Here is a 25,664-nt window from a genome sequence, read left to right on the forward strand (position 1 = left end):
AGATACTGAGAGACTGGGCCCATTGTACTGTGTGTACTGGAGATACTGAGAGACTGGGCCCATTGTACTGTATATACTGGAGATACTGAGAGACTGGGTCCATTGTACTGTGTATACTGGAGATACTGAGAGACTGGGCCCATTGTACTGTGTATACTGGAGATACTGAGAGACTGGGCCCATTGTACTCTCTATACTGGAGGTACTGAGAGACTGGGCCCATTGTACTGTGTATACTGGAGATACTGAGACTGGGCCCATTGTACTGTGTATACTGGAGATACTGAGAGACTGGGCCCATTGTACTGTGTGTACTGGAGATACTGAGAGACTGGGCCCATTGTACTGTGTGTACTGGAGATACTGAGAGACTGGGCCCATTGTACTGTGTATACTGGAGATACTAAGAGACTGGGCCCATTGTACTGTGTATACTGGAGATACTGAGAGACTGGGCCCATTGTACTGTGTGTACTGGAGATACTGAGAGACTGGGCCCATTGTACTGTGTGTACTGGAGATACTGAGAGACTGGGCCCATTGTACTGTGTGTACTGGAGATACTGAGAGACTGGGCCCATTGTACTGTGTATACTGGAGATACTGAGAGACTGGGCCCATTGTACTGTGTGTACTGGAGATACTGATACTCGGCCCATTGTACTGTGTATACTGGAGATACTGAGAGACTGGGCCCATTGTACTGTGTGTACTGGAGGTACTGAGAGACTGGGCCCATTGTACTGTGTGTACTGGAGGTACTGAGAGACTGGGCCCATTGTACTGTGTGGACTGGAGATACTGAGAGACTGGGCCCATTGTACTGTGTGTACTGGAGATACTGAGAGACTGGGCCCATTGTACTGTGTGTACTGGAGATACTGAGAGACTGGGCCCATTGTACTGTGTATACTGGAGGTACTGAGAGACTGGGCCCATTGTACTGTGTGTACTGGAGATACTGATACTCGGCCCATTGTACTGTGTGTACTGGAGATACTGAGAGACTGGGCCCATTGTACTGTGTATACTGGAGATACTGAGAGACTGGGCCCATTGTACTGTGTATACTGGAGATACTGAGAGACTGGGCCCATTGTACTGTGTGTACTGGAGATACTGAGAGACTGGGCCCATTGTACTCTCTATACTGGAGGTACTGAGAGACTGGGCCCATTGTACTGTGTGTACTGGAGATACTGATACTCGGCCCATTGTACTGTGTATACTGGAGGTACTGAGAGACTGGGCCCATTGTACTGTGTGTACTGGAGATACTGATACTCGGCCCATTGTACTGTGTGTACTGGAGATACTGAGAGACTGGGCCCATTGTCCTGTGTGTACTGGAGATACAGAGAGACTGGGCCCATTGTACTGTGTGTACTGGAGATACTGAGAGACTGGGCCCATTGTACTGTGTGTACTGGAGATACTGAGAGACTGGGCCCATTGTACTCTCTATACTGGAGGTACTGAGAGACTGGGCCCATTGTACTGTGTGTACTGGAGATACTGAGAGACTGGGCCCATTGTACTGTGTATACTGGAGGTACTGAGAGACTGGGCCCATTGTACTGTTTATACTGGAGATACTGAGAGACTGGGCCCATTTTGTGGCTTTTTCTGTCCAGTTGATGCGTTCCCTCACACCCTGTCCATGTTGTGGTGCAGCAGATCTTTTGGGTTTATATCTTTAGCGCTAATGACCTTATCAATTGACGTCCTTCCATCTACAAAAGATGATGGACACGCAGTAAACAATCCATTTAGGTGGGGTGTCTTCTCTTGCTGCACCTTTGCTGATGGCTGTGAAGGCCAATCCTTGAGAGGCAGGTTCTGCCACAAGTGCTGTACCTGAAGCTGCCAAGTGACGCTGTGAGTTGTTATTTTTGACGTTGGTGCCTGTTGCCAAGCTGCTGTAACAACTGGTCTTCGTGGTAGTGCACACCAGTCCATAGGATGTGTCGCCGTTTCCCTCTTTCACCAGCTCGTGACTCCCAAGTGCGATAGTCAACATTTGGAGCCTTCATGTCACGCTTGCAAGCATCGTTGAGGCAGGGTTTTTGGGCCCCACTGGTCATCTAGCCCCGGCTACCTCACCATCCAGAGGGTGCTTGGGTACGCGACCATATTCCATCCTCTGAACAGTCCAGTTCACTGAAGCCACCTCTGTTTGGTTTGTGCCAACACATTGGCAGCTCCTTTTCGCTGATGATGCTGTGCTAGTTGCTCACACAGAAACTCAGCTACAAAGACTCATGGACTGTCTCTCCCATTCCTGTAATTTGCTCACCATGACTATAAGCGCCAAGCAAACCGTGGTCATGGGACAAGGTGTTGCACCTCCACCCCCGATCACACTGAATAACATCCCACCAAACCTAGTTAGCAAATTCTGCTACCTTGGGTTGACAGTGACAACAATCTGTCCCTTGATGCAGAGCTGGAAACAAGCATTGGGAAATCAGCAGCACCTTTGGCTGGCTCGCAAAACACACATGGGATAACACCAAGCTCACTCTTGGGACCAAGCTGATGGTTTATAAGGCTATGTTTTCAACACCTTGCTGTGTGGTTGTGCTAAATGGGAAACTTACAGCTACCAGGAAAAGAAGCTCAGTAATATCCATCTTCACTGTCTAGTACATTATAGGTATATCCTGGCAGGTCAAAAATCACAATTTGTTTGTTATATTAATTTGGGGGAAGTAGGCATCGCTGGCTAGGTCAGCATTTATTGCCCATCCCTAATTGCCCTTGAGATGGTGGTGGTGAGCTGCCTTCTTGAACCGCTGCGGTCCATGTGGGGTAGGTACACCGACAGTGCTGTTAGGAAGGGAGTTCCAGGATTTTGACCCAGCGACAGTGAAGGAACGGCGATATAGTTCCAAGTCAGGATGGTGTGTGACTTGGAGGAGAATTTGCAGATGGTTGTGTCCACATGCATCTGCTGCCCTTGTCTTTTTTGAATGGTGGAGCAGGCCCGAAGGGCCTAATGGCCTAGTCCTGCTCCTATTTTCTATGCTTCTGTGTCCTTCTAGGTGGTATGGGTTGCGGGTTTGGAAGGTGCTGTCGAAGGAGACGGTGTATTGCTGCTGTGCATCTTGTAGATGGTCCACACTGCTGCCACTGTGCGTCGGTGGTGGAGGGAGTGAATGTTGAAGGTGGTGGATGGGGCACCAATCAAGCGGGCTGCTTTGTCCTGGATGATGTCGAGCTTCTTGAGTGTTGTTGGACCTGCACCCATCCAGGCAAATGGAGCGTATTCCATCACACTCCTGACTTGTGCCTTGTAGATGGTGGACAGGCTTTGGGGAGTCAGGAGGTGAGTTACTCGCCGCAGGATTCCTGGCCTCTGACCTGCTCTTGTAGCCACGGTATTTATATGGCTACTCCAGTTCAGTTTCTGGTCAATGGTAGCCCCTAGGATGTTGATAGTGGGGGATTCAGCGATGGTAATCCGGTTGAATGCCAAGGGGAGATGGTTAGATTCTCTCTTGTTTGAGATGGTCATTGCCTGTGTTACGACCAGGTAAGGAAGGGGTCTAGGGTCCCCTGTCAGCCTTTTCCTGGTTTAGCCATAACAGGGTTGAACTTTTAAAACAGTGTTTTTAGTGTCACCTCAGTGAGTCCTTGCTCTCTGCTCTCTAATTGTAATTGTAAAGAAATCAACCAGACAGGTTTTCTCAAATTTAAACAAGAAAGGTGTAAGTTTATTCACCTTAAAACTCTAACTCAGTTAAAACTACTAAAAATACACGACACGACCACACTAGAATGCATACGTGATAAACACACACACAAATAGACTCAGAGGAGGAGAAAGAATTAAAGGGGGAGGGTTTGAAGTAATAGATGGAGTTCAGTTTCTGATTTTGGGTTGGATATAAAGTCTTTCATTGAAGTTAAGTCTCGCAGTTCTTGTTGGGGCCCAGTGCACACTTTCAAACTTGTTTCACTGGTCTTCTGTCTTGAGGTTCAAGTTACTTCCATGGGTCAAAGAATAGAGAACAAAGAACAAAGAAAATTACAGCACAGGAACAGGCCCTTCGGCCCTCCAAGCCTACGCCGATCCAGATCCTCTATCTAAACCTGTCGCCTATTTTCTAAGGGTCTGTATCTCTTTGATTCCTGCCCATTCATGTATCTGTCTAGATACATCTTAAAAGACACTATCGTGCCCGCGTCTACCACCTCCGCTGGGTCCCTGGAGCTTTGCATGAGAGAGAGTGAGACAGAGAGAGGGAGTGCTCTCTTCTTGAAGTTCAATTGCAGTCTCTTTCTTTCTGTGTCAGGCACAATTCAAAAAGCCCCAGGCTGGCCAGCAGGTTAGTCATGTGACTAGCTCCCTGGTTTGAAACAGCCCCTCCTGTGAAGTTTGTGGATTCCTCCAAGCTTACCAGACACTCACAGTGGGGGGTGTGGGGGTGGGGTGGAATGACGGCTCTTACACAGATAATGATTCTCAATGTCTTTTGATCATCACTATTGACAAAACCCATCTGGCTAATTGAATCCGGGTGCACTCCCATTGTCACTCTATGCAACTGTCTTTCAGAATGCAAATGTGCAGCCATGTTTTCAGCCACTGTTCTGTGGTCTTTTAAAACAAGTTATGTTCAATTTCCAGTAATGCTCAAATAATGTTCCATATGACGAAATTAACATATTTCGATCCGGCAGGTGTGGTTTCTGTCACACCTCCACATCCAGCGAAATGAAATGTGACATTAGGAGAACATTTCATTATAAAATAGAAAGAAGAGAAAGTACCGGAAAACACACATGCATTTCTCTCATTCATTCTCATTCATTCAGAAATCTTAATGTTGTCACAGTCTGTCTTTCCTTGATAGCAGTGCTGCTTTAAACAGCCCCTTTTCCTTTGAGGTGGGTCTGAGATAGTTATGTGTTGTCCAAGCAATTTAAAATTTCTTCACTATCAGCCTGCAATATGCTGGGAATGGGCATCCCAATAAACATGTAATTTTTGCGGAGGTTTGCAGTTTGCACATTTCCATTTTTGTCGAGGGTGCCTTTGTTTCTGTTGAGTCTGCAGGGGGAGGGTTAGATTTAATTCGCGGTTTGGAGTTCTGATCATGGGTGTCAGCAGTGGGTGGATCCACTCTGATCTCTCTTTCAGTGCTCTGATAAGTCATGCAAATTCTTTTCACTTTAGAGGATGGTTGGTTCCCTTTTCTCCTGACTATGGATGTGGATTGTTTATTAATCTTCCCTTTGTCCTCTGAGACCCTCCTGCTTACAGGTATTTATCCAGATTCTACTGCACTCCCTTGTGGTACTTCAACTTGGTGAGGCATCACTGTCACAGTTACTCTGCCCTCTTTGTCTCTGCAGGTTTCTGTAAATGCCGTTAGCAACTCTGGTGGGGTGTTTCTAATGTTTGCATTTACATAGGACGATGTGGGGTCTAATTTTTCCAACATTCAGGGTTGGCTGACCGGACAGTAGGGGTGTTTATTTGGGAATCCTCTCGAATCTCCTTTAACCTGTCCTCTTTGTCCCTGTTTCCCCTTTTCTCTGTAACGTCTTACCATCTCTGTGCCTGTCTGTCCCCTTTTGTTCTCAGCAGGGGTCCCTTACAGTTCACCAGCCCTCTGCTGGAGGGTCCTCCTAACGCCAATACAGGACTCTGGGGATGCAGGTTTCACTGTAGGTTGGGGTTTCCCCTCAACCTGGCACATGTGGCAACTCCTGCAGTACTCCACCACATCTTTGTGGAGTTTTGGCCAGTCAAATAGCTGTCTCATGCGGGCTTTGGTCTTTCATATACCGGCATGAACAGCCAGTGTAGTCTCGTGGGCCCTTCTTAATATATCCGTTACCTCTGCGGCACCACTAACTGGTGAACTACTGTCTACTCCTTGCCCTCAGGTCTGTGAGGAGAACTCCATTTCCTCATCAGTACCTCATTCTTTAAATAGTAGCAATCAGGGACTCCCTCTGCTTCACTTTCAGACTGGGCAGCCTGTGCTAACTCTCACAATACTGGGTCAGCTCGCTGAGCCTCAGCTAGGGAAAATCCATTTAATTCATTCCCTGGGTCTCCCAACTTCCCAAAGAAAGTCTCAGACAGGCAGACATGGTCATCTGCCTGCAGTGTGAATTCAGTCTCCTCTGGGGGAGCTGGTTTGATCATGGCCTGATCCACTACATATTCAGGGAAACTGCAGGGGACCATCTCCTGCCACTGTCCTGTCTCTCTGACCTCCTGAGGTCTTTCTTTCACTACTGTGGGGGCTACCACCTTCACCCCCGTCAGATCATTACCGAGGAGCAGGTCAACCCCATCCACAGGCAAACTGGGGACAGTCCCTACGGTTACCGATCCTGAAACTAGGTCGCACTCCAGGTGCACCCGGTGTACAGGTACAGGCATACACTGCCCTCCAATACCATTCACCACCATTCTGGTGTTCACTGCACTCTCTGGGGGAAAGGTCAGGCCTTTTCCCAGTAAAAGGGATCTAGTGGCCCCTGTGTCCCTGAGAATTACTATGGGCTTGCTGGCCCTTCTCGAGAGATATGGGGGTTACTTTCCCTTCAGACACAAAACCCTGATGACTTTCAGGAATCATATTAAATTTTCCTGCACTTGCAGCAGCATGTTTTCTGGGTCTTACTATTGCTGCAGTTAAAGCCACAGCTTGTTCTGCTGTGCTTTCTATCAGGGTCCCTTCTCTGTCACTGAGTGGGTGTGTCCTGATTAACCCTCCAGGTTTTCCCTTTAGTTTCCAGCAGTCAGCTCCTAGTTGACCTGCCTTATTACAATGGAAGTACACAGGTTATAGTCATAGAGAGATACAGCACTGAAACAGGCCCTTCAGCCCACCAAGTCTGTGCCGACCATCAACCACCCATATATACTAATCCTACATTAATCCCATATTCCCTACCACATCCCCACCTTCCCTCAATTTCCCTACCTATACTAGGGACAATTTACAATGACCAATTTACCTATTAATCTGCAAGTCTTTGGCTGTGGGAGGAAACCAGAGCACCCAGCGGAAACCCACACGGTCACAGGAAGAACTTGCAAACTCCGCACAGGCAGTACCCAGAATTGAACCCGGGTCCCTGGAGCTGTGAGGCTGCGGTGCTAACCACTGCGCCACTGTGCCACCCCGCAGGTCCCATGTCTCCAGGTCTCACTCCTACTTACAGCACCTTCCTTTTCGTCTGGAGGAGGGCCCCCTGTGTCTCCTGCTTTTCCTTCTCTCCCAGGACTGCTTGGGCTTCTATCACCTTCCCACCCTTTGTCCTTTTCCGATTTGTGGGGGTGACTAGGAAAGGTTTTCCCCTGGGGAACCGACTTGTAAATGAGATAAACTCATCAGCCAGAACTGGGTCTTGCCTCACTCCATGTACTTTTTGTTCCTTCACATGGGTCTTTCTGGAGATTGGGAGAGTTTTTAAATTCCTCTAGTAAAATCATCTCTGAGGTTTTCATCGCTGGGCTGCACTTTAAGAGCCCTCAACCACTGGTCAAAAGCCAACTGCTTACTTCTCTCAAACCCCAAGTAGGTTTGATCAGCTTGCTTCCTGAGATTTCGGAACTTCTGGCGATAGGACTCCGATACTAGCTCATATACCCCGAGGATAGCATTTTTTGTCAGTTCATAATTTGATGAACTCTCATCTGGCAACAGGGAATAAACCTCGTGGGCTTTTCCTGTTAGTTTACTTTACAACAGAAGAGTCCAATTCTCAGCCGGCCACTTTAACTGCCTTACACGTTTCTCAACAGATACAAAAAATGCTTCCACATCTCCCTCATTGAATTTTGGAATCGGTTGGAAAAAGTTTAAAAACTCCGTACACTACTTGTATTTTTCATGCTTTCACTGGGGTTACTCTGTCAGCCCCTAGCTAACTCAAGCCGCCTCTTTCCTCCCATTCCTTCTGGAAATTTCTTTCTCTCTCTCTCCTCTCTTTTTCTTTCTCCTGTCTCTCCCTTTCTCTCTCTCTCTTTCTGACCTTCTCTCTCTCCTCTAATTCAAATTTCCTCTGTTCTAATTGTATCATTACTAGCATTACCCTGTCAGAGTCTGTTTCTAACCCTGTCTCTGCTTCTTCAGATTCCAGGGAAAAATGGTTGTTCACTAGTCTTAGGAGTTCAGGCTTCTTTGCCTTGTCACGTACAGTGATCCTACACTGCTCAGCCATTTTCCTCAACTCCTCCATAGACAGTGCTTTTAACTTATCCCAAGTTACTTCACCCTGGCTTGGAGAGCTACTAGCTTCAGTTGCAGACATGTTAGTATTCAATCACACACAACCACAAGAAAACCTGGATTGAAATCTTTTCTCTTTTTGATTGGATCAATTTGATTTCCCACTTCCAATTCCTTGTTTTGTCTGTGGGTCCAATCCGGACGCTAGCCCCCAAATTTCTGTTATGACTGGGTGAGGAAGGGGTCTAGGGCTCCCCTGTCAGCCTTTTCCTGGTTTAGCCATAACAGGGTTGAACTTTTAAAACAGTGTTTTTAGTGTCACCTCAGTGAGTCCTTGCTCTCTGCTCTCTAATTGTAATTGTAAAGAAATCAACCAGACAGGTTTTCTCAAATTTAAACAAGAAAGGTGTAAGTTTATTCACCTTAAAACTCTAGCTCAGTTAAAACTACTAAAAATCATAACACGACCACACTAGAATGCATACGTGATAAACACACACACAAATAGATTCAGAGGAGGAGAAAGAATAAAAGGGGGAGGATTTGAAGTAATAGATGGAGTTCAGTTACTGGTTTTGGGTTGGATATAAAGTCTTTGATTGAAGTTAAGTCTAGCAGTTCTTGTTGGGGCCCAGTGCACACTTTCAAACTTGTTTCACTGGTCTTCTGTCTTGAGGTTCAAGTTACTTCCATGGGTCCCTGGAGCTTTGCAAGAGAGAGAGTGAGACAGAGAGAGGGAGTGCTCGCTTCTTGAAGTTCAATTGCAGTCTCTTTCTTTCTGTGTCATGCATAATTCAAAAAGCCCCAGGTTGGCCAGCAAGTTAGTCATGTGACTAGCTCCCTGCTTGAAACAGCCTCTACTGTGAGGTTTGTGGATTCCTCCAAGCTTACTGGACACACTCAGTGGAGGGGGAGGCGGGGTGGTGGAGTGCTGGCTCTTACACAGTCAATAACTCAATGTCTTTTGATCACCACTAATGACAAAACCCATCTGGCTAATTGAAGCAGGGAGCACTCCCATTGTCTCTCTATGCAACTGTCTTTCAGAATGCAAATGTGCAGCCATGTTTTCAGCCACTGTGCTGTGGTCTTTTAAAACAAGTTATGTTCAATTTCCAGTAAGTGCTCAAATAATATTCCATATGACGAAATTAATATATTTCCATCTGGCAGGTGAGGTTTCTGTCACACTTGTGTGGCGTGAATGTTACAAATGCACCAACCTTTTCAAAGGCAGAGCTCCCAAGTGTGTCGGCACTAATGAAACAGAGACTGCTTCGGTGGATCAGATTCGTCCGCAGAATGAGCGACGGTCGCATACCCAAGGACCTTCTGTACGGTGAGGTTGCCTGGGCCTGAAGACCGGGGTGTCCAAAGCTCCGCTTCAAGGATGCTTGCAAGCGTGACTTGAAGGCCCTAAATGTCGACTCGCATTTGGGAGTCACGAGCTGGTGAAAGAGGGAAATGGCGATACATCCTGTGGACTGGTGTGCACTACCACAATAACCACTGGCTACAGCAGCTTGGCAACAGGCAGCAACGCCGAAAACAACAACTCACAGCGTCACCTGGCAGCTTCACGTGCAGCACTTGTGGCAGAACCTGCCTCTCAAGGATTGGCCTTCACAGCCATCAGCAAAGGTGCAGCAAGAGAAGACATCCCACCTAAATGGATTGTTTGCTGTGTGTCCATCATCTTTTGTAGATGGAAGGATGCTAACCCAACCCCAACTTGGGAGCTCTGCCTTTGAGAGGGCTGCCATATTTGGGATTTTATCCCATCAGGATATACCCATAATGCACCGCAGACAGCGAAGATGGAAATGATTGAGTTTCTTGATGATCTTATCAAGCCATGGTATTTCATGTTGAGTTTGCTCCACCTGCCTTTAGCCAGAGCTTCATCCCAGGCCAGAATAACCCTGGTTAATATTATAACAGTTGGGAATAATTATAATCCCTTGCCCAACTCTTTCCTACATGTTTGAGCGGTGTTTAATATTGAGTCAACTGACTGGAATGTAATCATGTGTCGTGTAAGAACAGGGAATTGAAATGAAGATTTGAGGAGAAGCGAATTTGACTGGAAGGAAGTGTATTATTGTAGGACTTTAGGCAGGTTAAATGGGTGGATGAACAAGCATTTAGAGTCAGAGATCAACAATGGGAAATATTGAAAGAGGAGGTGTAACTTGTACAAATCCAGCATATTCTGGAAGATTGTCGAAAGCTGTGCCCCAAAAAGGTCAAGGAAAGGTCAGTGCATCATCCTCAACACTTGCCCAGTCGTACATACATCTACCTACTCGTTATTAATCCTCTCCCAATCCCACCCACCTATCCCTCAAACACACAATCTCCTCGGTTCCGTAAAGAGGGAGACTTCATAAAGTCTGAAACCAAAAAGGAAGCATTTTGTACCGACCGCTAACACACAGTAAGTCAAGGCATGCGTGAAAAATTATTGAATGGTGCAAAAATAAACATCAGCAATGGAAAATGGGCACATGAGAGGAAATGAGGACACACCCTGGGTCTCAGGATCACCATGAACTCAGACATGTGTCGAACCCACCATCCTGTCTGTGACCAGCACTCTCAGTGTTTGGGACATTTGATCTGTTATGCAGCATTTCTGACAGTAGATTTCCACCTTGACAGATTATAAGCTTTCCAGAATCTCTCCAAACTGATGTGAATCCTCTTTGAGCAGGATCTCAGGACCATTCCTAATTTTAGTATAAAAAGTTGAATTTCAAACTAACATCTGCATAACTAACAGGAGGGCGAAACCAAGTCAGAAATTCCAGGATTTCAAAAACCTTCTGATTGTGAAGTGAGGCCTGGTCTTTACTTCCTGTTAATTCCCAAAACTCACACATTGACTATTTCCATTTAAAAGCAGTTGATTTCAATGAGCTGATGGTGACCACATCTGTCTCACTTGCAGAGACTAGTAAGGAGTGTAGCTGGGGGCTATTCTTTCATTGCAGCTGCAACTATAAACATAACAGATGTTATGGGGAGACTGTAGGATGGGAAGAGAATGATTAAAGGTTGTGGGTAGGGGACAGTGAGGAATCCAAGATGCTGCACTCCTCTTAATTTAACATTTTCATTGCATGTTAACTCTTTTCCTGGTGAATACCTCACATGACTAAAGCTGGGACTTTATCCAGGTAACGGGGGTCTCGACCTCTGGCAAAAGTGCTACTGAGAACCCTACATCACCCCTTCTGGGGAAGGCCTGTCAAATCTCGTGCCAATCAGGAACTTAACTGGACAGTGGTGGGACTTCCACGGGCTCGAGGACCCGGGCGACTGAAGTCCTGCCCGCTGAGAGCTGCTGACCAATCAGAAGCCGGCAGCTCTTTCACTGAGCAGCACCACAGTGGAGGCAGTGGCTGCTGTCGGTGGAGGATTGACCCGAGGCCCAGGAGCAGCGCTGGACCCAGACCACAGGGAGGGAGGGGTCTTGCGAGGTGGGGGATTGTGGGGGATGGGAGTGTCGGAGAATCGGCAGCAAGAGCAAGAGTGTGGCTCTCAGCAGGCACCCCCCTTTCCAATGCTGGATTCCTCAATCAGGCACTAATGAGAGACCCTTCCTGGAGACAGCAAGCAACCTGCACGGTTTCTCGTGCCGTGCTCTCAGTGTGGCGACTGGCCAGCCCACCACTCAGCTAACTGCAGCTCGGTGGGATGAACCCTGCCTGCCCCAGATTCAGTTTTGGTGAAGGCAGGAAGGTGGTGAGGGTGGTCTCCAAACCCCCCGTGGGGAAGAACATAAAATTCCCCTCCCTAAATCAGTCCATATTGTGGGCTGGATTTTACACTGCAAGTTGTTGTGATCTGGAATGTGCTGTTTGAAAAGGTGGTGGAAGCAGATTCAACAATAACTTTCAAAAGGGAATTGAGTAAATCCTTGAAAAGGAAAAAACTGCAGGGCTATGGAGAAAGGTCAGTAGAGTGGAACTAATTGATTAGTACTTTCAAAGAGCCATCACGGACATGATGGGCTGAATAGCTTCCTCTTGTGCTGAAAGAGTCCATTGCACATGTTGGGCTTACACTCCTGCAAGGACGACCTGCCTGGTGAAGCCTCATTTCCTACGTTTCCCTTGGTGAAGAACTAAACAATAATGTAATGTGGGAATATCCGAAGGCAGGAATGTTGTTTTTCATTTGAGACTGAACATATTGTTTGAAGCAGCTCCAAGTGCGTGCAGTAATTGTAGCCAGAGGGAATTCCTGCTCTGGCCTTAGCTCAGAAACGTCATATTAAAATGAGTCTGGTATGTGAGGTGCCAGGCACCAATGTCAGACAGAAAACATCTCAGAGATTTGCTCCTAAATGCTCCCTTTAGACAATACGTGAAAAGCAGAGAAAGTCCCATTTCAAAATTGATTGTCCTTGACGAACTGAAAGGTCAGAATTCAGCAAAATTCATTCTGTTTTTTAAAAGCACACAGCTGCCACTGTGTGTCGGTGATAGAGGGAGTGAATGATCTTGAAACTGGTACACACTGCTGCCATTACTTGTGTATTGTTGGAGCTGCACCCATCCAGGCAAGTGGAGAGTATTCCATCACAATCCTGACTTGTGCCTTGTAAATGGTGGACAGGCTTTGGGGAGTCAGGAGGTGAGTTATTCATCACAGAATTCCCAGTCCTTGTACCCATAGTATTTATATGGCTGGTCCAGTTACGTTTCCCCTAGGATGTTGATAGTGGGGGATTCAGCGATGGTAATGCCATTGAATGTCATGGGGAGATGGTTAGATTGTCTCTTGTTTGGGATGGTCATTGCCTGGTACTTGTGTGGCACGAATGTTACTTGGCACTTATCCGCCCAAACCGGAATGTTGTCCAGGTCTTGCTGCCTATGGAGACGGACTGCTTTGTTATCTGTGGAGTTGTGAATGTGCCATCATCAGTGAACATCCCCACCTGTGGCTTTATGATGGAGGGAAAGTGATTGATGAAGCAGCTGAAGATGGTTGTGCTTCGGACACTACCCTGAGGAACTCCTGCAGTGATGTCCTGGGACTGAGATGATTGACCTCCAACAACCACAACCATCTTCCTTTGCACTCGGTATGACTCCAACCAGCGGAGGGTTTTCCCCCTGATTCCCATTGACCTCAGTTTTGCTAAGGCTCCTTGAAAATGCTGCCTTGATATCAAGGGCAGTCACTCTCACCTCTGGAATTTACCTCTTTTGTCCATGTTTAGACCAAGGTTGGAATGAGATCTAAAGCCAAGTGGTCCTGCTGAGCATCAGTGAGCAGGTTATTGCTGAGTAAGTCCTTGACAGCACTGTTGACAATAACTTCCATCACTTGCCGATGATTGAGAGTAGACTGATGGGGTGGTAATGTGCTAGATTGGGCTTGTGCTTTTTTTTTGTGGACAGGACCAATGTTCCATTTAAAATTTAATTGTGGTGTGCAGTCCCTATAAATATTTTTGCGTGGCTATACGCACACATTATTTATCACATAGCAAGGCCTGCACACTGCCTGGCTGGGTGCAGTGGGACTGAACACCAGGAAGATTGGACAGCACATACCTGGGCAATATTCTACTTTGTTGGGTAGCTGCCAGTGTTGTAGCTGCAGATCATTTGAACTGAAGGGTTTATTGTGCTATGTAAGGTAAAAGGAACTATATCTGTATGGGGTCCAGTGAGAGTGGCTGTAATATCGAGTGAACAATTAAAGCAGATGTCCCTTTAGAGCTCATCGATCTACTAAGCACGACACCGTCTCCATAGCAACAAGAAAATTTGGGAGTGTGGCAGATTCGCAGCAACTTGTCTTTTGTGAGCGTGTGGAAGTTCATGAGAAAGATATTTCTGTACAAATAACCCTGAGGTTCAGGGAAGGCAGATTGATAACACCACTCGGACTTGATACCTGCTCAAGAATGACTGCATTTCAGAGCCGCTATCCATATAAGAAAGTGGTTGTTCACGGAATTAAATATTACCTCCACCAACTCCCACCAGTCATTGCACTCGAGGAAGATGCATTGTGCATTGATTGAGTGTAATTTGCAAACACTTTGATTGCGGCTGCATCCCACACACTGCTGTCACTCTGCTGGGACTGTAACGCAGTCTGGGGACTGTGTGTGGAGCAGTGTCATTTGTCTCAGTTTCTGTAGTTTGTTGCTGGTATTGTTCAGACTTGTGATTCACAAGCAGTCATTTACCACGGAAATCCTGGCTGCCCTACCCCAGCAGGAAGAGTCACATTCATTTTGTTCCCATTCTTGAATGCACAGTGAGTAGCTGAAATCTATGGGGCGGAAGTGTTTCAGAGCCAGGGTAGCTGGCTGCTGCTGGATTGGTTTATGTTCGAGATGAAACACTGCTGATATCAGACAGAGCAGCAGCCGTACCACAGTGTCCAGAGAGAAACACAGATGTTGGGTGTCTTGTAAAGCATTAAGGTAGAGTGGCACAGTGGTTAGCACCGCAGCCACACAGCTCCAGGGACCCGGGTTCAGTTCTGGGTACTGCCTGTGCACAGTTTGCAAGTTCTCCCTGTGATTGCGTGGGTTTCCTCCGGGTGCTCCGGTTTCCTCCCACAGCCAAAGACTTGCAGGTGATAGATAAATTGGCCATTGTAAATTGCCCCTAGTATAGGTAGGTATTCCAGAATATGGGATTACTGCAGGGTTAGTATAAATGGGTGGTTGTTGGTTGGCACAGACTCGGTGGGCCGAAGGGCCTGTTTCAGTGCTGTATCTCTAAATAAAAAATAAGTCTCCAGGGCCTGATGGGATCTACCCCAGAATACTGAGGGAGGCAAGGGAAGAAATTGCTGGGGCCTTGACAGAAATCTTTGCATCTTCATTGGCTACAGGTGAGGTCCCAGAGGACTGGAGAATAGCCAATGTTGTTCCTTTGTTTAAGAAGGGTAGCAAGGATAATCAAGGGGTGGCACAGTGGCGCAGTGGTTAGCACCGCAGCCTCACAGCTCCAGCGACCCGGGTCAATTCTGAGTACTGCCTGTGTGGAGTTTGCAAGTTCTCCCTGTGACCGTGTGGGTTTCCTCCGGGTGCTCCGGTTTCCTCCCACAAGCCAAAAGACTTTCAGGTTGGTAGGTAAATTGGCCATTATAAATTGCCCCGAGTATAGGTAGGTGGTAGGGAAATATAGGGGCAGGTGGGGAAGTGGTAGGAATATGGGATTAGTGTAGGATTAGCATAAATGGGTGGTTGATGGTCGGCACAGACTCGGTGGGCCGAAGGGCCTGTTTCAGTGCTGTATCTCAAAACTAAACTAAGCTAATCCAGGAAATTATAGGCCGGTGAGCCTTACGTCAGTGGTAGGGAAATTATTAGAGAGGATTCTTCGGGACAGGATTTACTCCCATTTGGAAACAAATGGACTTATTAGTGAGAGACAGCATGGTTTTGTGAAGGGGAGGTCGTGTCTCACGAATTTGATTGAGTTTTTTGAGGAAGTGACGAAGATGATTGATGAAGGAAGGTCAGTGGATGTTATCTATATGGATTTCAGTAAAGCCTTTAACAAGGTCCCTCATGGCAGACTGATACAAAAGGTGAAGTCACACGGGATCAGAGGTGAGCTGGCAAGATGGATACAGAACTGGCTCAGTCATCGAAGACAGAGGGTGGCAGTGAAAGGGTGCTTTTCGGAATGGAGGGATGTGACTAGTGGTGTTCCGCAGGGATCAATGCTGGGACCTTTGCTGTTTGTAGTATATATAAATGATTTGGAGGAAAATGCAGCTGGCCTGATTAGTAAGTTTGCGGACGACACAAAGGTTGGTGGAGTTGCGGACAGTGATCAGGATTGTTCAGAGGAATCAGCAGGATATAGATCGGTTGGAGACTTGGGCGGAGAAATGGCAGATGGAGTTTAATTCGGACAAACGTGAGGTAATGCATTTTGGAAGGTCTAATGCAGGTGGGAGGTATACAGTAAATGGCAGAACCCTTAGGAGTATTGACAGGCAGAGAGATCTGGGCGTACAGGTCCACAGGTCACTGAAAGTGGCAACGCAGGTGGATAATGTAGTCAAGAAGGCATACGGCATGCTTGCCTTCATCGGTCGGGCATAGAATATAAAAATTGGCAAGTCATGCTGCAGCTGTACAGAACTTTAGTTAGGCCACACTTAGAATATTGCGTGCAATTCTGGTCGCCACACTACCAGGAGGACGTGGAGGCTTTGGAGAGGGTACAGAAGAGGTTTACCAGGATGTTGCCTGGTCTGGAGGGCATTAGCTATGAGGAGAGGTTGGATAAACTCGGATTGTTTTCACTGGAACGACGGAGGTGGAGGGGCGACATGATAGAAGTTTACAAAGTTATAAGCGGCATGGACAGAGTGGATAGTCAGAAGCTTTTTCCCAGGGTGGAAGAGTCAGTTACTAGGGGACATAGGTTTAAGGTGCGAGGGGCAAAGTTTAGAGGGGATGTGCGAGGCAAGTTTTTTACACATAGGGTGGTGAGTGCCTGGAACTTGCTGCCAGGGGAGTTGGTGGAAGCAGATACGATAGCGACGTTTAAGAGACATCTTGACAAATATATGAATAGGAAGGGAATAGAGGGATATGGGCCCCGGAAGTGCAGAAGGTGTTAGTTTAGGCAGGCATCAAGATCGGCGCAGGCTTGGAGGGCCGAATGGCCTGTTCCTGTGCTGTACTGTTCTTTGTTCTTTGTGGATAAGGATAAGAGTAGTCCTCGGGTGAAGGTGCTAAATTGGGGGAAGGCTAATTATAACAATATTAGGCAGGAACTGAAGAATTTAGATTGGGGGCGGCTGTTTGAGGGTAAATCAACATCTGACATGTGGGAGTCTTTCAAACGTCAGTTGATTAGAATCCAGGACCAGCATGTTCCTGTGAGGAAGAAGGATAAGTTTGGCAGGTTTCGGGAACCTTGGATAACACGGGATATTATGAGCCTAGTCAAAAAGAAAAAGGAAGCATTTGTAAGGGCTGGAAGGCTAGGAACAAACGAATCCCTTGAGGAATATAAAGACAGTAGGAAGGAACTTAAGCAAGGAGTCAGGAAGACTAAAAGGGGTCATGAAAAGTCATTGGCAAACAGGATTAAGGAAAATCCCAAGGCTTTTTATACGTATATAAAGAGCAAGAGGGTAACTAAGGAAAGGGTTGGCCCACTCAAGGACAGAGAAGGGAATCTCTGTGTGGAGCCAGAGGAAATGGGCGAGGTGCTAAATGAGTACTTTGCATCAGTATTCACCAAAGAGAAGGACTTGGTGGATGATGAGCCTAGGGAAGGGAGTGCAGATAGTCTCAGTCATCTCATTATCAAAAAGGAGGAGGTGTTGGGTGTCTTGCAAAGCATTAAGTTAGATAAGTCCCCAGGGCTGATGGGATCTACCTCAGAATACTGAGGGAGGCAAGGGAAGAAATTGCTGGGGCCTTGACAGAAATCTTTGCATCCTCATTGGCTACAGGTGAGGTCCCAGAGGACTGGAGAATAGCCAATGTTGTTCCTTTGTTTAAGAAGGGTAGCAAGAATAATCCAGGAAATTATAGGCCGGTGAGCCTTACGTCAGTGGTAGGGAAATTATTAGAGAGGATTCTTCGGGACAGGATTTACTCCCATTTAGAAACAAATGGACTTATTAGCGAGAGGCAGCATGGTTTTGTGAAGGGGAGGTCGTGTCTCACTAACTAGATTGAGTTTTTTGAGGAAGTGACAAAGATGATTGATGAGGGAAGGGCGGTGGATGTTGTCTATATGGACTTCAGTAAAGCCTTTGACAAGGTCCCGCATGGCAGACTGGTACAAAAGGTGATGTCACACGGGATCAGAGGTGAGCTGGCAAGATGGAAACAGAACTGGCTCGGTCACAGAAGACAGAGGGTAACAGTGGAAGGGTGCTTTTCTGAATGGAGGGATGTGACTAGTGGTGTTCCGCAGGGATCAGTGCTGGGACCTTTGCTGTTTGTAGTATATATAAATGATTTGGAGGAAAATGTAGCTGGCCTGATTAGTAAGTTTGCGGACGACACAAAGGTTGGTGGAGTTGCGGATAGTGATGAGGATTGTCAGAGGATACAGCAGGATATAGATCGGTTGGAGACTTGGGCGGAGAAATGACAGATGGAGTTTAATCCGGACAAATGTGAGGTAATGCATTTTGGAAGGTCTAATGCAGGTGGGAGGTATACAGTAAATGGCAGAACCCTTAGGCGTATTGACAGGCAGAGAGATCTGGGCGTACAGGTCCACAGGTCACTGAAAGTGGCAACGCAGGTGGATAAGGTAGTCAAGAAGGCATACGGCATGCTTGCCTTCATCGGTCGGGGCATAGAGTATAAAAATTGGCAAGTCATGCTGCAGCTGTACAGAACTTTAGTTAGGCCACACTTAGAATATTGCGTGCAATTCTGGTCGCCACACTACCAGAAGGACGTGGAGGCTTTGGAGAGGGTACAGAGGAGGTTTACCAGGATGTTGCCTGGTCTGGAGGGCATTAGCTATGAGGAGAGGTTGGATAAACTCGGATTGTTTTCACTGGAACGACGGAGGTGGAGGGGTGACATGATAAAGGTGTACAAAGTTATGAGCGGCATGGACAGAGTGGATAGTCAGAAGCTTTTTCCCAGGGTGGAAGAGTCAGTTACTAGGGGACATAGGTTTAAGGTGCGAGGGGCAAAGTTTAGAGGGGATGTGCGAGGCAAGTTCTTTACACAGAGGGTGGTGAGTGCCTGGAACTTGCTGCCGGGGGAGGTGGTGGAAGCAGATACGATAGCGACGTTTAAGAGGCATCTTGACAAATATATGAATAGGATGGGAATAGAGGGATACGGACCCCGGAAGTGCAGAAGGTGTTAGTTTAGGCAGGCATCAAGAGCGACGCAGGCTTGGAGGGCCGAATGGCCTGTTCCTGTGCTGTACTGTTCTTTGTTCTTTGTAATTTGCAAACACTTTGATTGCGGCTGTGTCCCACACACTGCTGTCACTCTGCTGGGACTGTAACGCAGTCTGGAGACTGTGTGTGGAGCAGTGTCATTTGTCTCAGTTTCTGTAGTTTGTTGCTGGTATTGTTCAGACTTGTGATTCACAAGCAGTCATTTACCAGCAGTAAATCAGCAGACTTTTTGAATTGAGATTCTGAAAAGGTTGTGCCACTGGAAACATTTAGTTAGTACCAGAGGTTCAAACATGGTAGCAGATAGCTATGCGGGTGTGAAAGGGTTAACGTTCCCCGCACAGTGAGCGATAGCTGTGCGGGTGTGAAAGGGTTAACGTTCCCCGCACAGTGAGCGATAGCTGTGCGGGTGTGAAAGGGTTAACGTTCCCCACACAGTGAGAGATAGCTCTGCGGGTGTGAAAGGGTTAACGTTCCCCGCACAGTGAGAGATAGCTGTGCGGGTGTGAAAGGGTTAACGTTCCCTGCACAGTGAGAGATAGCTCTGCGGGTGTGAAAGGGTTAAAGTTCCCTGCACAGTGAGAGATAGCTCTGCGGGTGTGAAAGGGTTAAAGTTCCCCGCACAGTGAGGGCTGAATTTTCACCTGCCAGCAGGAGTGGAATTGAAGGCATGGGGTCCAAAAGATTGTGAAGGATTTCACTTGCCCAGAAACCCGGTGCCGTAACGTTGGCTCTTGATTTTGTCAGTGGGAGGAAAGGTCCAAGGTGGCATTGCCGTTACGATACCATTACAGCTGGACCTGATTTGAATTTTATGGGTGGTTTGCAATTTAGTGAAGAGTGCACAGGGATCTCGTACCTTCAGATCCCCAGTCATTTTAAAGGTGGGTGCAGAGAGGTTGCAGCCCTCGAGGCATGAATGGGCTTTGTCTCAGGTGGTGGGCTCTCTTGCAAGGGTGGGTGCTGAGGGACAATGCCTGTGCTCAGAGGGGAGTGGCAAAGGAAGGTTCCATAGGCATGGTCCTCTCTCCAGGGACAGCACACAGGAGTCGGAGAGACCAGCTGGCATGGGTTTCATACACCCAGTCTTTGTAGATCCCCATGCTGCACAGCAGAGACTCAGAGGGAGGCAGGGCCGCGTGGTGACTGGGCAAGCGGGTAAAGATCAACTAAGGGATTCACCAACCGCACCAAGAAGGGCCTATCTGCGCCAGAGACTGCGGCTCTCCAGGGCGGCCGTCTTCACCTCGATATTCAGGCATAACGAATCTACTTCATCAATGACCTTCCTTCAATCATAAGGTCAGGAGTGGAGATGCTCGCTGAAGATTGCACAATGTTCAGCACCATTTGTGACTCCTCAGATACTGAAGCAGTCCGTGTAGAAATGCAGCAAGACCTGGACAATATCCAGGCTTGGGCTGATAAGTGGCAAGTAACATTCTCGCCACACAAGTGCCAGGCAATGACCATCTCCAACAAGAGAGAATCTAACCATCTCCCCTTGACAGTCAACAGCATTACCATCGCTGAATCCCCCACTATCAACATCCTAGGGGCTACCATTGACCAGAAACTGAACTGAAGTAGTCATATAAATACTGTGATTACAAGAGCAGGTCAGAGGCTAGGAATCCTGCGGTGAGTAACTCACCTCCTGACTCCCCAAAGCCTGTCCACCATCTACAAGGCACAAATCAGGAGTGTGATGGAGTACTCTCCACTTGCCTGGATGGGTGCAGCTCCAACAACACTCAAGAAGCTCGACACCATCCAGGACAAAGCAGCCCGCTTGATTGGCACCCCATCTACAAACATTCATCCCCTCCACCACTGACGCACAGTGGCAGCAGTGTGTACCATCTACAAGATGCACTGCAGCAACGCACCAAGGCTCCTTATACAGCACCTTCCAAACCCGCGACCTCTACCAACTAGAAGGACAAGGGCAGCAAATACATGGGAACACCACCACCTGCAAGTTCCCCTCCAAGTCACGCACCATCCTGACTTGGAACTATATCGCCATTCCTTCACTGTCACTGGGTCAAAATCCTGGAACTCCCTTCCTAACAGCACTGTGGGTATACCTACCCCAAATGGACTGCAGCGGTTCAAGAAGGCAGCTCACCACCACCTTCTCAAGGGCAATTAGGGATGGGCAATAAATGCTGGCCCGGCCAGCGATGCCCACATCCCATGAAAGAATTTTAAAAATTCCCTGGTTTGCAGTAAATCCTGTTTACTTGTTGGTGTTGTCATTGGTTGTTTGGGTGAGGCAGTGTCTTCATTGTCTGGTTAGTTTATTTTGTGATGTAAGAATCTAAAGTAAATGTAATTTTTTTTCCTTCTGCTGTTCAGAGTTAGCTTCCTGTCTATGAAATCTTTCTTCCTGTTTGTTACACTTTCGTATCAGACTATTCCGTTATAAATTACTCTGGAGACTGTTTATGTAAATATGTCACACTGTGTAATTACACCATTCACCACAACATCTCAGTTAGAATCTCCACACTCAGAATCACAGAATAATACAGTGCAGAAGAGGCCCTTCGGCCCATCGAGTCTGCACTGAGTCTGACCTTAGTCTGTCGGACAAAGAACCTCCTGTGCTTCAACCAGTTCTACTGCTGCTTCCCAAGCCATCATAATGTTGGCTGTTTAACTATAAATAATAATATAAAATTAAAGTCTATATAAAAATAAAGACTGAATCTGTGACTTTAAAATGAACATAAAAACAGGAAGAGATCTTTCAGCCTCTCGAGCCTGTTCCATTCAATGAAATTATGGTTGATCTAACTCCATATACACCTTTTTCCATATCCTTTAATACCTTGAGTTAACAAAAATCTATTAATCTCAGGTTTAAAATAAATCATTGATCCAGCATCAATTGCCATTTTTGGAAGAGATTTCCAAACTTCTACCCTTTGTGTGTAGAAGTGTTTCCTCATTTCACTCCTGACAGGTCTGGCTGTAATTTTTAATCTATGCCCCTAGTTCGAGATACCCCATCCAGCAGAAGTAGTTTCTCCTTAATTTCTTGAAAACTTTGATCAAATCACTCCTTAACCTTCTGAATTTTAGGGAACACAACCTTAGTTTGTGTAATCTCTTCTCGTAATTTAACCCTTGGAGTCTAGGTATCATTCTGGTAAATCTACACTGCACTGCCTCCAAGACCAATATATCCTTGCTATGGTGTGGTGCCCAGAACTGAACACAGGTGTGGTCTAACCGGGGTTTTGTATAACTGAAGTATGACTTCTACCCCCTTGTATTCTAGTCCTCGAGATAGAAAGACCAGCATTCCATTAACCTTTTTGATTATTTTCTGTTCCTGTTTATGACATTTTAGTGATCTATGTACCTGGACCTCCCAAAGGTCTCTTTGGACCACCAATGTTTCTTGCTTTTCACCATTTAGAAAGTAATCTGTTCTATTCTTTTTCGGTACACGCGCCTAAATTGAAATCCATTTGCCACAGTTTTGCCCATTCATTGAATCTATCAACATCTGTTTGTATTGTTACGCTTTCATCTGCACTGCTTACAATGCCGCCTATCTTTTGTGTCAACGGCATTTGGATATGGGGCTTTCTATTTCATCAGCTAAGTCATTAATTAATACAGTGAATAGTTGGGGCCCCAATAGTTGGGTGAGGGAATGGGACGAGCGAAATTGCTGTGCAGAGATTTGGCATGAATTTGACAGGCCAAATTGACTTCCTTCTGCGCTGTAATCATTCTGTGATTCTGGAAGTCCATATAAATAACATCCATAGATATTCCCCTGTCCACTACTTCAGTCACTGTTCAGAAAATTCATTCAGATTTGTCAGGCATGAACCTACCCCTTACAAATCCAGTAGTTCTAATGAAGGGTCACTGACCTGAAACGTTAACTCTGTTTCTCTCTCCACAGATGCTGCCAGACCTGCTGAGAATTTCCAGCATTTCTTGTTTTTATTACTTTACAAATTCATGCTGAATCTCTGTGATCAGCTGAAAATGTTCAAGGTGTTTAATCAACCTATCCTTAATTATAGACTCAAGCAAATTTCTACAGCAGGTGTTCGACTAACTGGTCTATAGTTCCCTGGGTTCCCCCCTCTCACCTTTCTTAAATAGTGGAGTGATGTACAATTTTCTAATCTAAAGGAATGGTTCCCGAACCAAGAGAAGTTTGGAAGATTATAGTTAGGGTATCTGAATTGTTCTCATCTACTTCCTTTAAAACTCCGAGACAGAAATCATCTGACCCTGGGGTTTGACACTCGTTAGTGCCATTATTTTCTTTATTGCTGTTATTTTGCTTACGTTAATTTGGGTGATTCTCTGACCCTGAATCTGGATTCATTTCTTTCGGATATCTGGCATGCCAACCTCTTCCTCTACTGTAATATTGATGCAAAGTAATTATTCAGTACGTCTGCGGTTCCTTATTTTCATTGACAATATCACCATTACCAGTTTTCAAGAAACCCATATTACTCCTGACCACCCTCTTTTTTCCTAATGTAATTGTTGAAAAAATGTTGCATTGATTTTGATATCTCTTGTATGTTTCTTTTCATATTCCCTTTTTGTAGCTTTTACAATCTGATTTGTCATCCTTTGCTGTTCTTTGTATCTTTCCCAGTCACCAGGAACTGTGCTATTTTGTTTAAACCTAAGAAAACCTGTCTGGTTGGTTCATTGACAATTACTCTTTGTTAAAGCTAAAACACTGTGTTTTAAAAGTTAAACTCTGTTACGGCCAAACCAGGAATGGGGCCAGTGGGAAGCCTGAGACCCCTTCCTCACGCAATCGTAACAGAAATGTGGGGGTTAGCGTCCGGATTGGATCCACAGACAAATGAGGAAATTGGAAGTGGTAGATCAAATTGATTCAATCAAAAAGAGAAAAGATTTCAATAGAGGTTTTCTTATGGCTGTGTGTGATTGAATACTAACGTGTCCATGACTGAAACTAGTAGCCAAGCCAGGGTGAAGTAAATTGGGATAGGTTAAAAGCATTGTCTCTGGAGGACTTGAGGAAAATGGCTGAGCAGTGTGGGATATAAATACCGTGGCTACAAGAGCAGGTCAGAGGCTAGGAATCCTGCGGTGAGTAACTCACCTCCTGACTCCCCAAAGCCTGTCCACCATCTATAAGGCACAAGTCAGGAGTGTGATGGAATACTCTCCACTTGCCTGGATGGGTGCAGCTCCAACAACACTCAAGAAGCTCAACACCATCCAGGACAAAGCAGTCCGCTTGATGGGCACCCCATCCACAAACATTCACTCCCTCCACCACCGACGCACAGTGGCAGCAGTGTGTACCAGTGTGTACCAGTGTGCAGCTTCCAAATCCGTGGCCTCTGCCACCTAGAAGGCCAAGGGCAGCAGATGCATGAGAACACCACCACCTGCAAGTTCCCCTCCAAGCCTCACAACATCCTAACTTGGAACTATATCACTGTTCCTTCACTGTCGCTGGCAAGGTTAGGAAGTCTGAACTCCTAAGGCTAGTGGCCAACCATATTTCCCTTGAATCTGAAGAAGCAGAGACATGGTTAGAAATAGACTCAGGCAGGGTATTGTTAGCAAAGATACACTGGAACAGAGGAAACTTAAATGAGAAGACAGGGGAGGAGAGAGAGAAAGGGAGAGTCAGGAGAAAGAACAAGGGAGAGAAGAGAGAGAAAGAAATTTCAAGAAGGAACGGGAGGAAAGAGAGCTGAGTTAGCTCGGGGGCAACAGAGTAACCCCAGCCAAGGGGGGATGGTAGGTGGTAATCAGCAGAAGGTTTCCTTGCCGCTGGTTAACCTGATGCCTGTGACTTCATGGAGGCTGGAGTCGATGTGGAGGACTCCCAGGGCAACTCCCTCCCGACTATATACCACTGTCCTGCAACCTCTGCTGGGTCTGTCCTGGCGGTGGGACAGGACGTAGCCGGGGGTGGTGATGGCAGTGTCTGGGACATTGTAAGGTATGATTCCGTGAGTATGACTATGTCAGGCACAAGCCCCCAGATGTTCAGAAGGAGGACTTTTCAGGGTGGACAGGGCTGGGTTTGCTGCTGTTGTTTCTTGTGCCTCAGTGATGCCGGGTGGTTTGTCTGGTTTCATTCCTTATTGATATTGTAGTAGTTAGATACAACTGAGTGGCTTGCTAGGCCATTTCAGAGGGCATGTAAGAGTTAACCACATTGCTGTGGGTCTGGAGTCACATGTAGGCCAGACCAGGTAAGGACAGCAGATTTCCTTCCCTAAAGGACATTAGTGAACCAGATGGGCTTTTACTGACATAAAAACAAGAAATGCTGGAACCACTCCGCAGGTCTGGCAGCATCTGTGAAAAGAGAAGCAGAGTTAACATTTCGAAACGTTACCTCTGCTTCTCTTTCCACAGATGCTGCCAGACCTGCGGAGTGGTTCCAGCATTTCTTGTTTTTATTTCAGATTTCCAGCATCCGCAGTATTTTGCTTTTATTTTAGGGCTTTTACTGACAATTGACAATGGTTTCACATCCATCATTAGTCTAGCTTTTAATTCCAGATTTATTAATTGAATTCTGCTGTGATG

At 46.5% G+C, this 25,664-nt stretch overlaps 2 protein-coding genes across 6 annotated transcripts in view; one reads left to right on the forward strand and one right to left on the reverse strand.

The window, feature by feature from the left end:
* The window catches only part of aldh18a1 (aldehyde dehydrogenase 18 family, member A1), an 875,135-nt gene that overhangs the window by 604,415 nt on the left and 245,056 nt on the right, over positions 1-25,664 (reverse strand). The gene's annotated exons all lie outside the window — the stretch shown is intronic.
* entpd1 (ectonucleoside triphosphate diphosphohydrolase 1) overlaps positions 1-25,664 on the forward strand; it is a 267,499-nt gene that overhangs the window by 172,536 nt on the left and 69,299 nt on the right. The window contains exon 1 of one of the 5 annotated variants that reach the window (XM_068053226.1): positions 9,489-9,540. The exons of 3 other annotated variants lie outside the window; for them this stretch is intronic. In XM_068053226.1, the coding sequence (XP_067909327.1) occupies positions 9,504-9,540 (37 nt within the window). In that variant the 5' untranslated portion in view covers positions 9,489-9,503. Of the gene's footprint in view, positions 1-9,488; positions 9,541-14,464; positions 14,487-25,664 lie in introns of those variants that run through there. One more of the 5 variants, XM_068053231.1, reaches the window with a different exon arrangement.

Source organism: Heterodontus francisci, chromosome 20, assembly GCF_036365525.1.
Source record: "Heterodontus francisci isolate sHetFra1 chromosome 20, sHetFra1.hap1, whole genome shotgun sequence".
In the NCBI taxonomy this organism is placed as follows: domain Eukaryota; kingdom Metazoa; phylum Chordata; class Chondrichthyes; order Heterodontiformes; family Heterodontidae; genus Heterodontus; species Heterodontus francisci.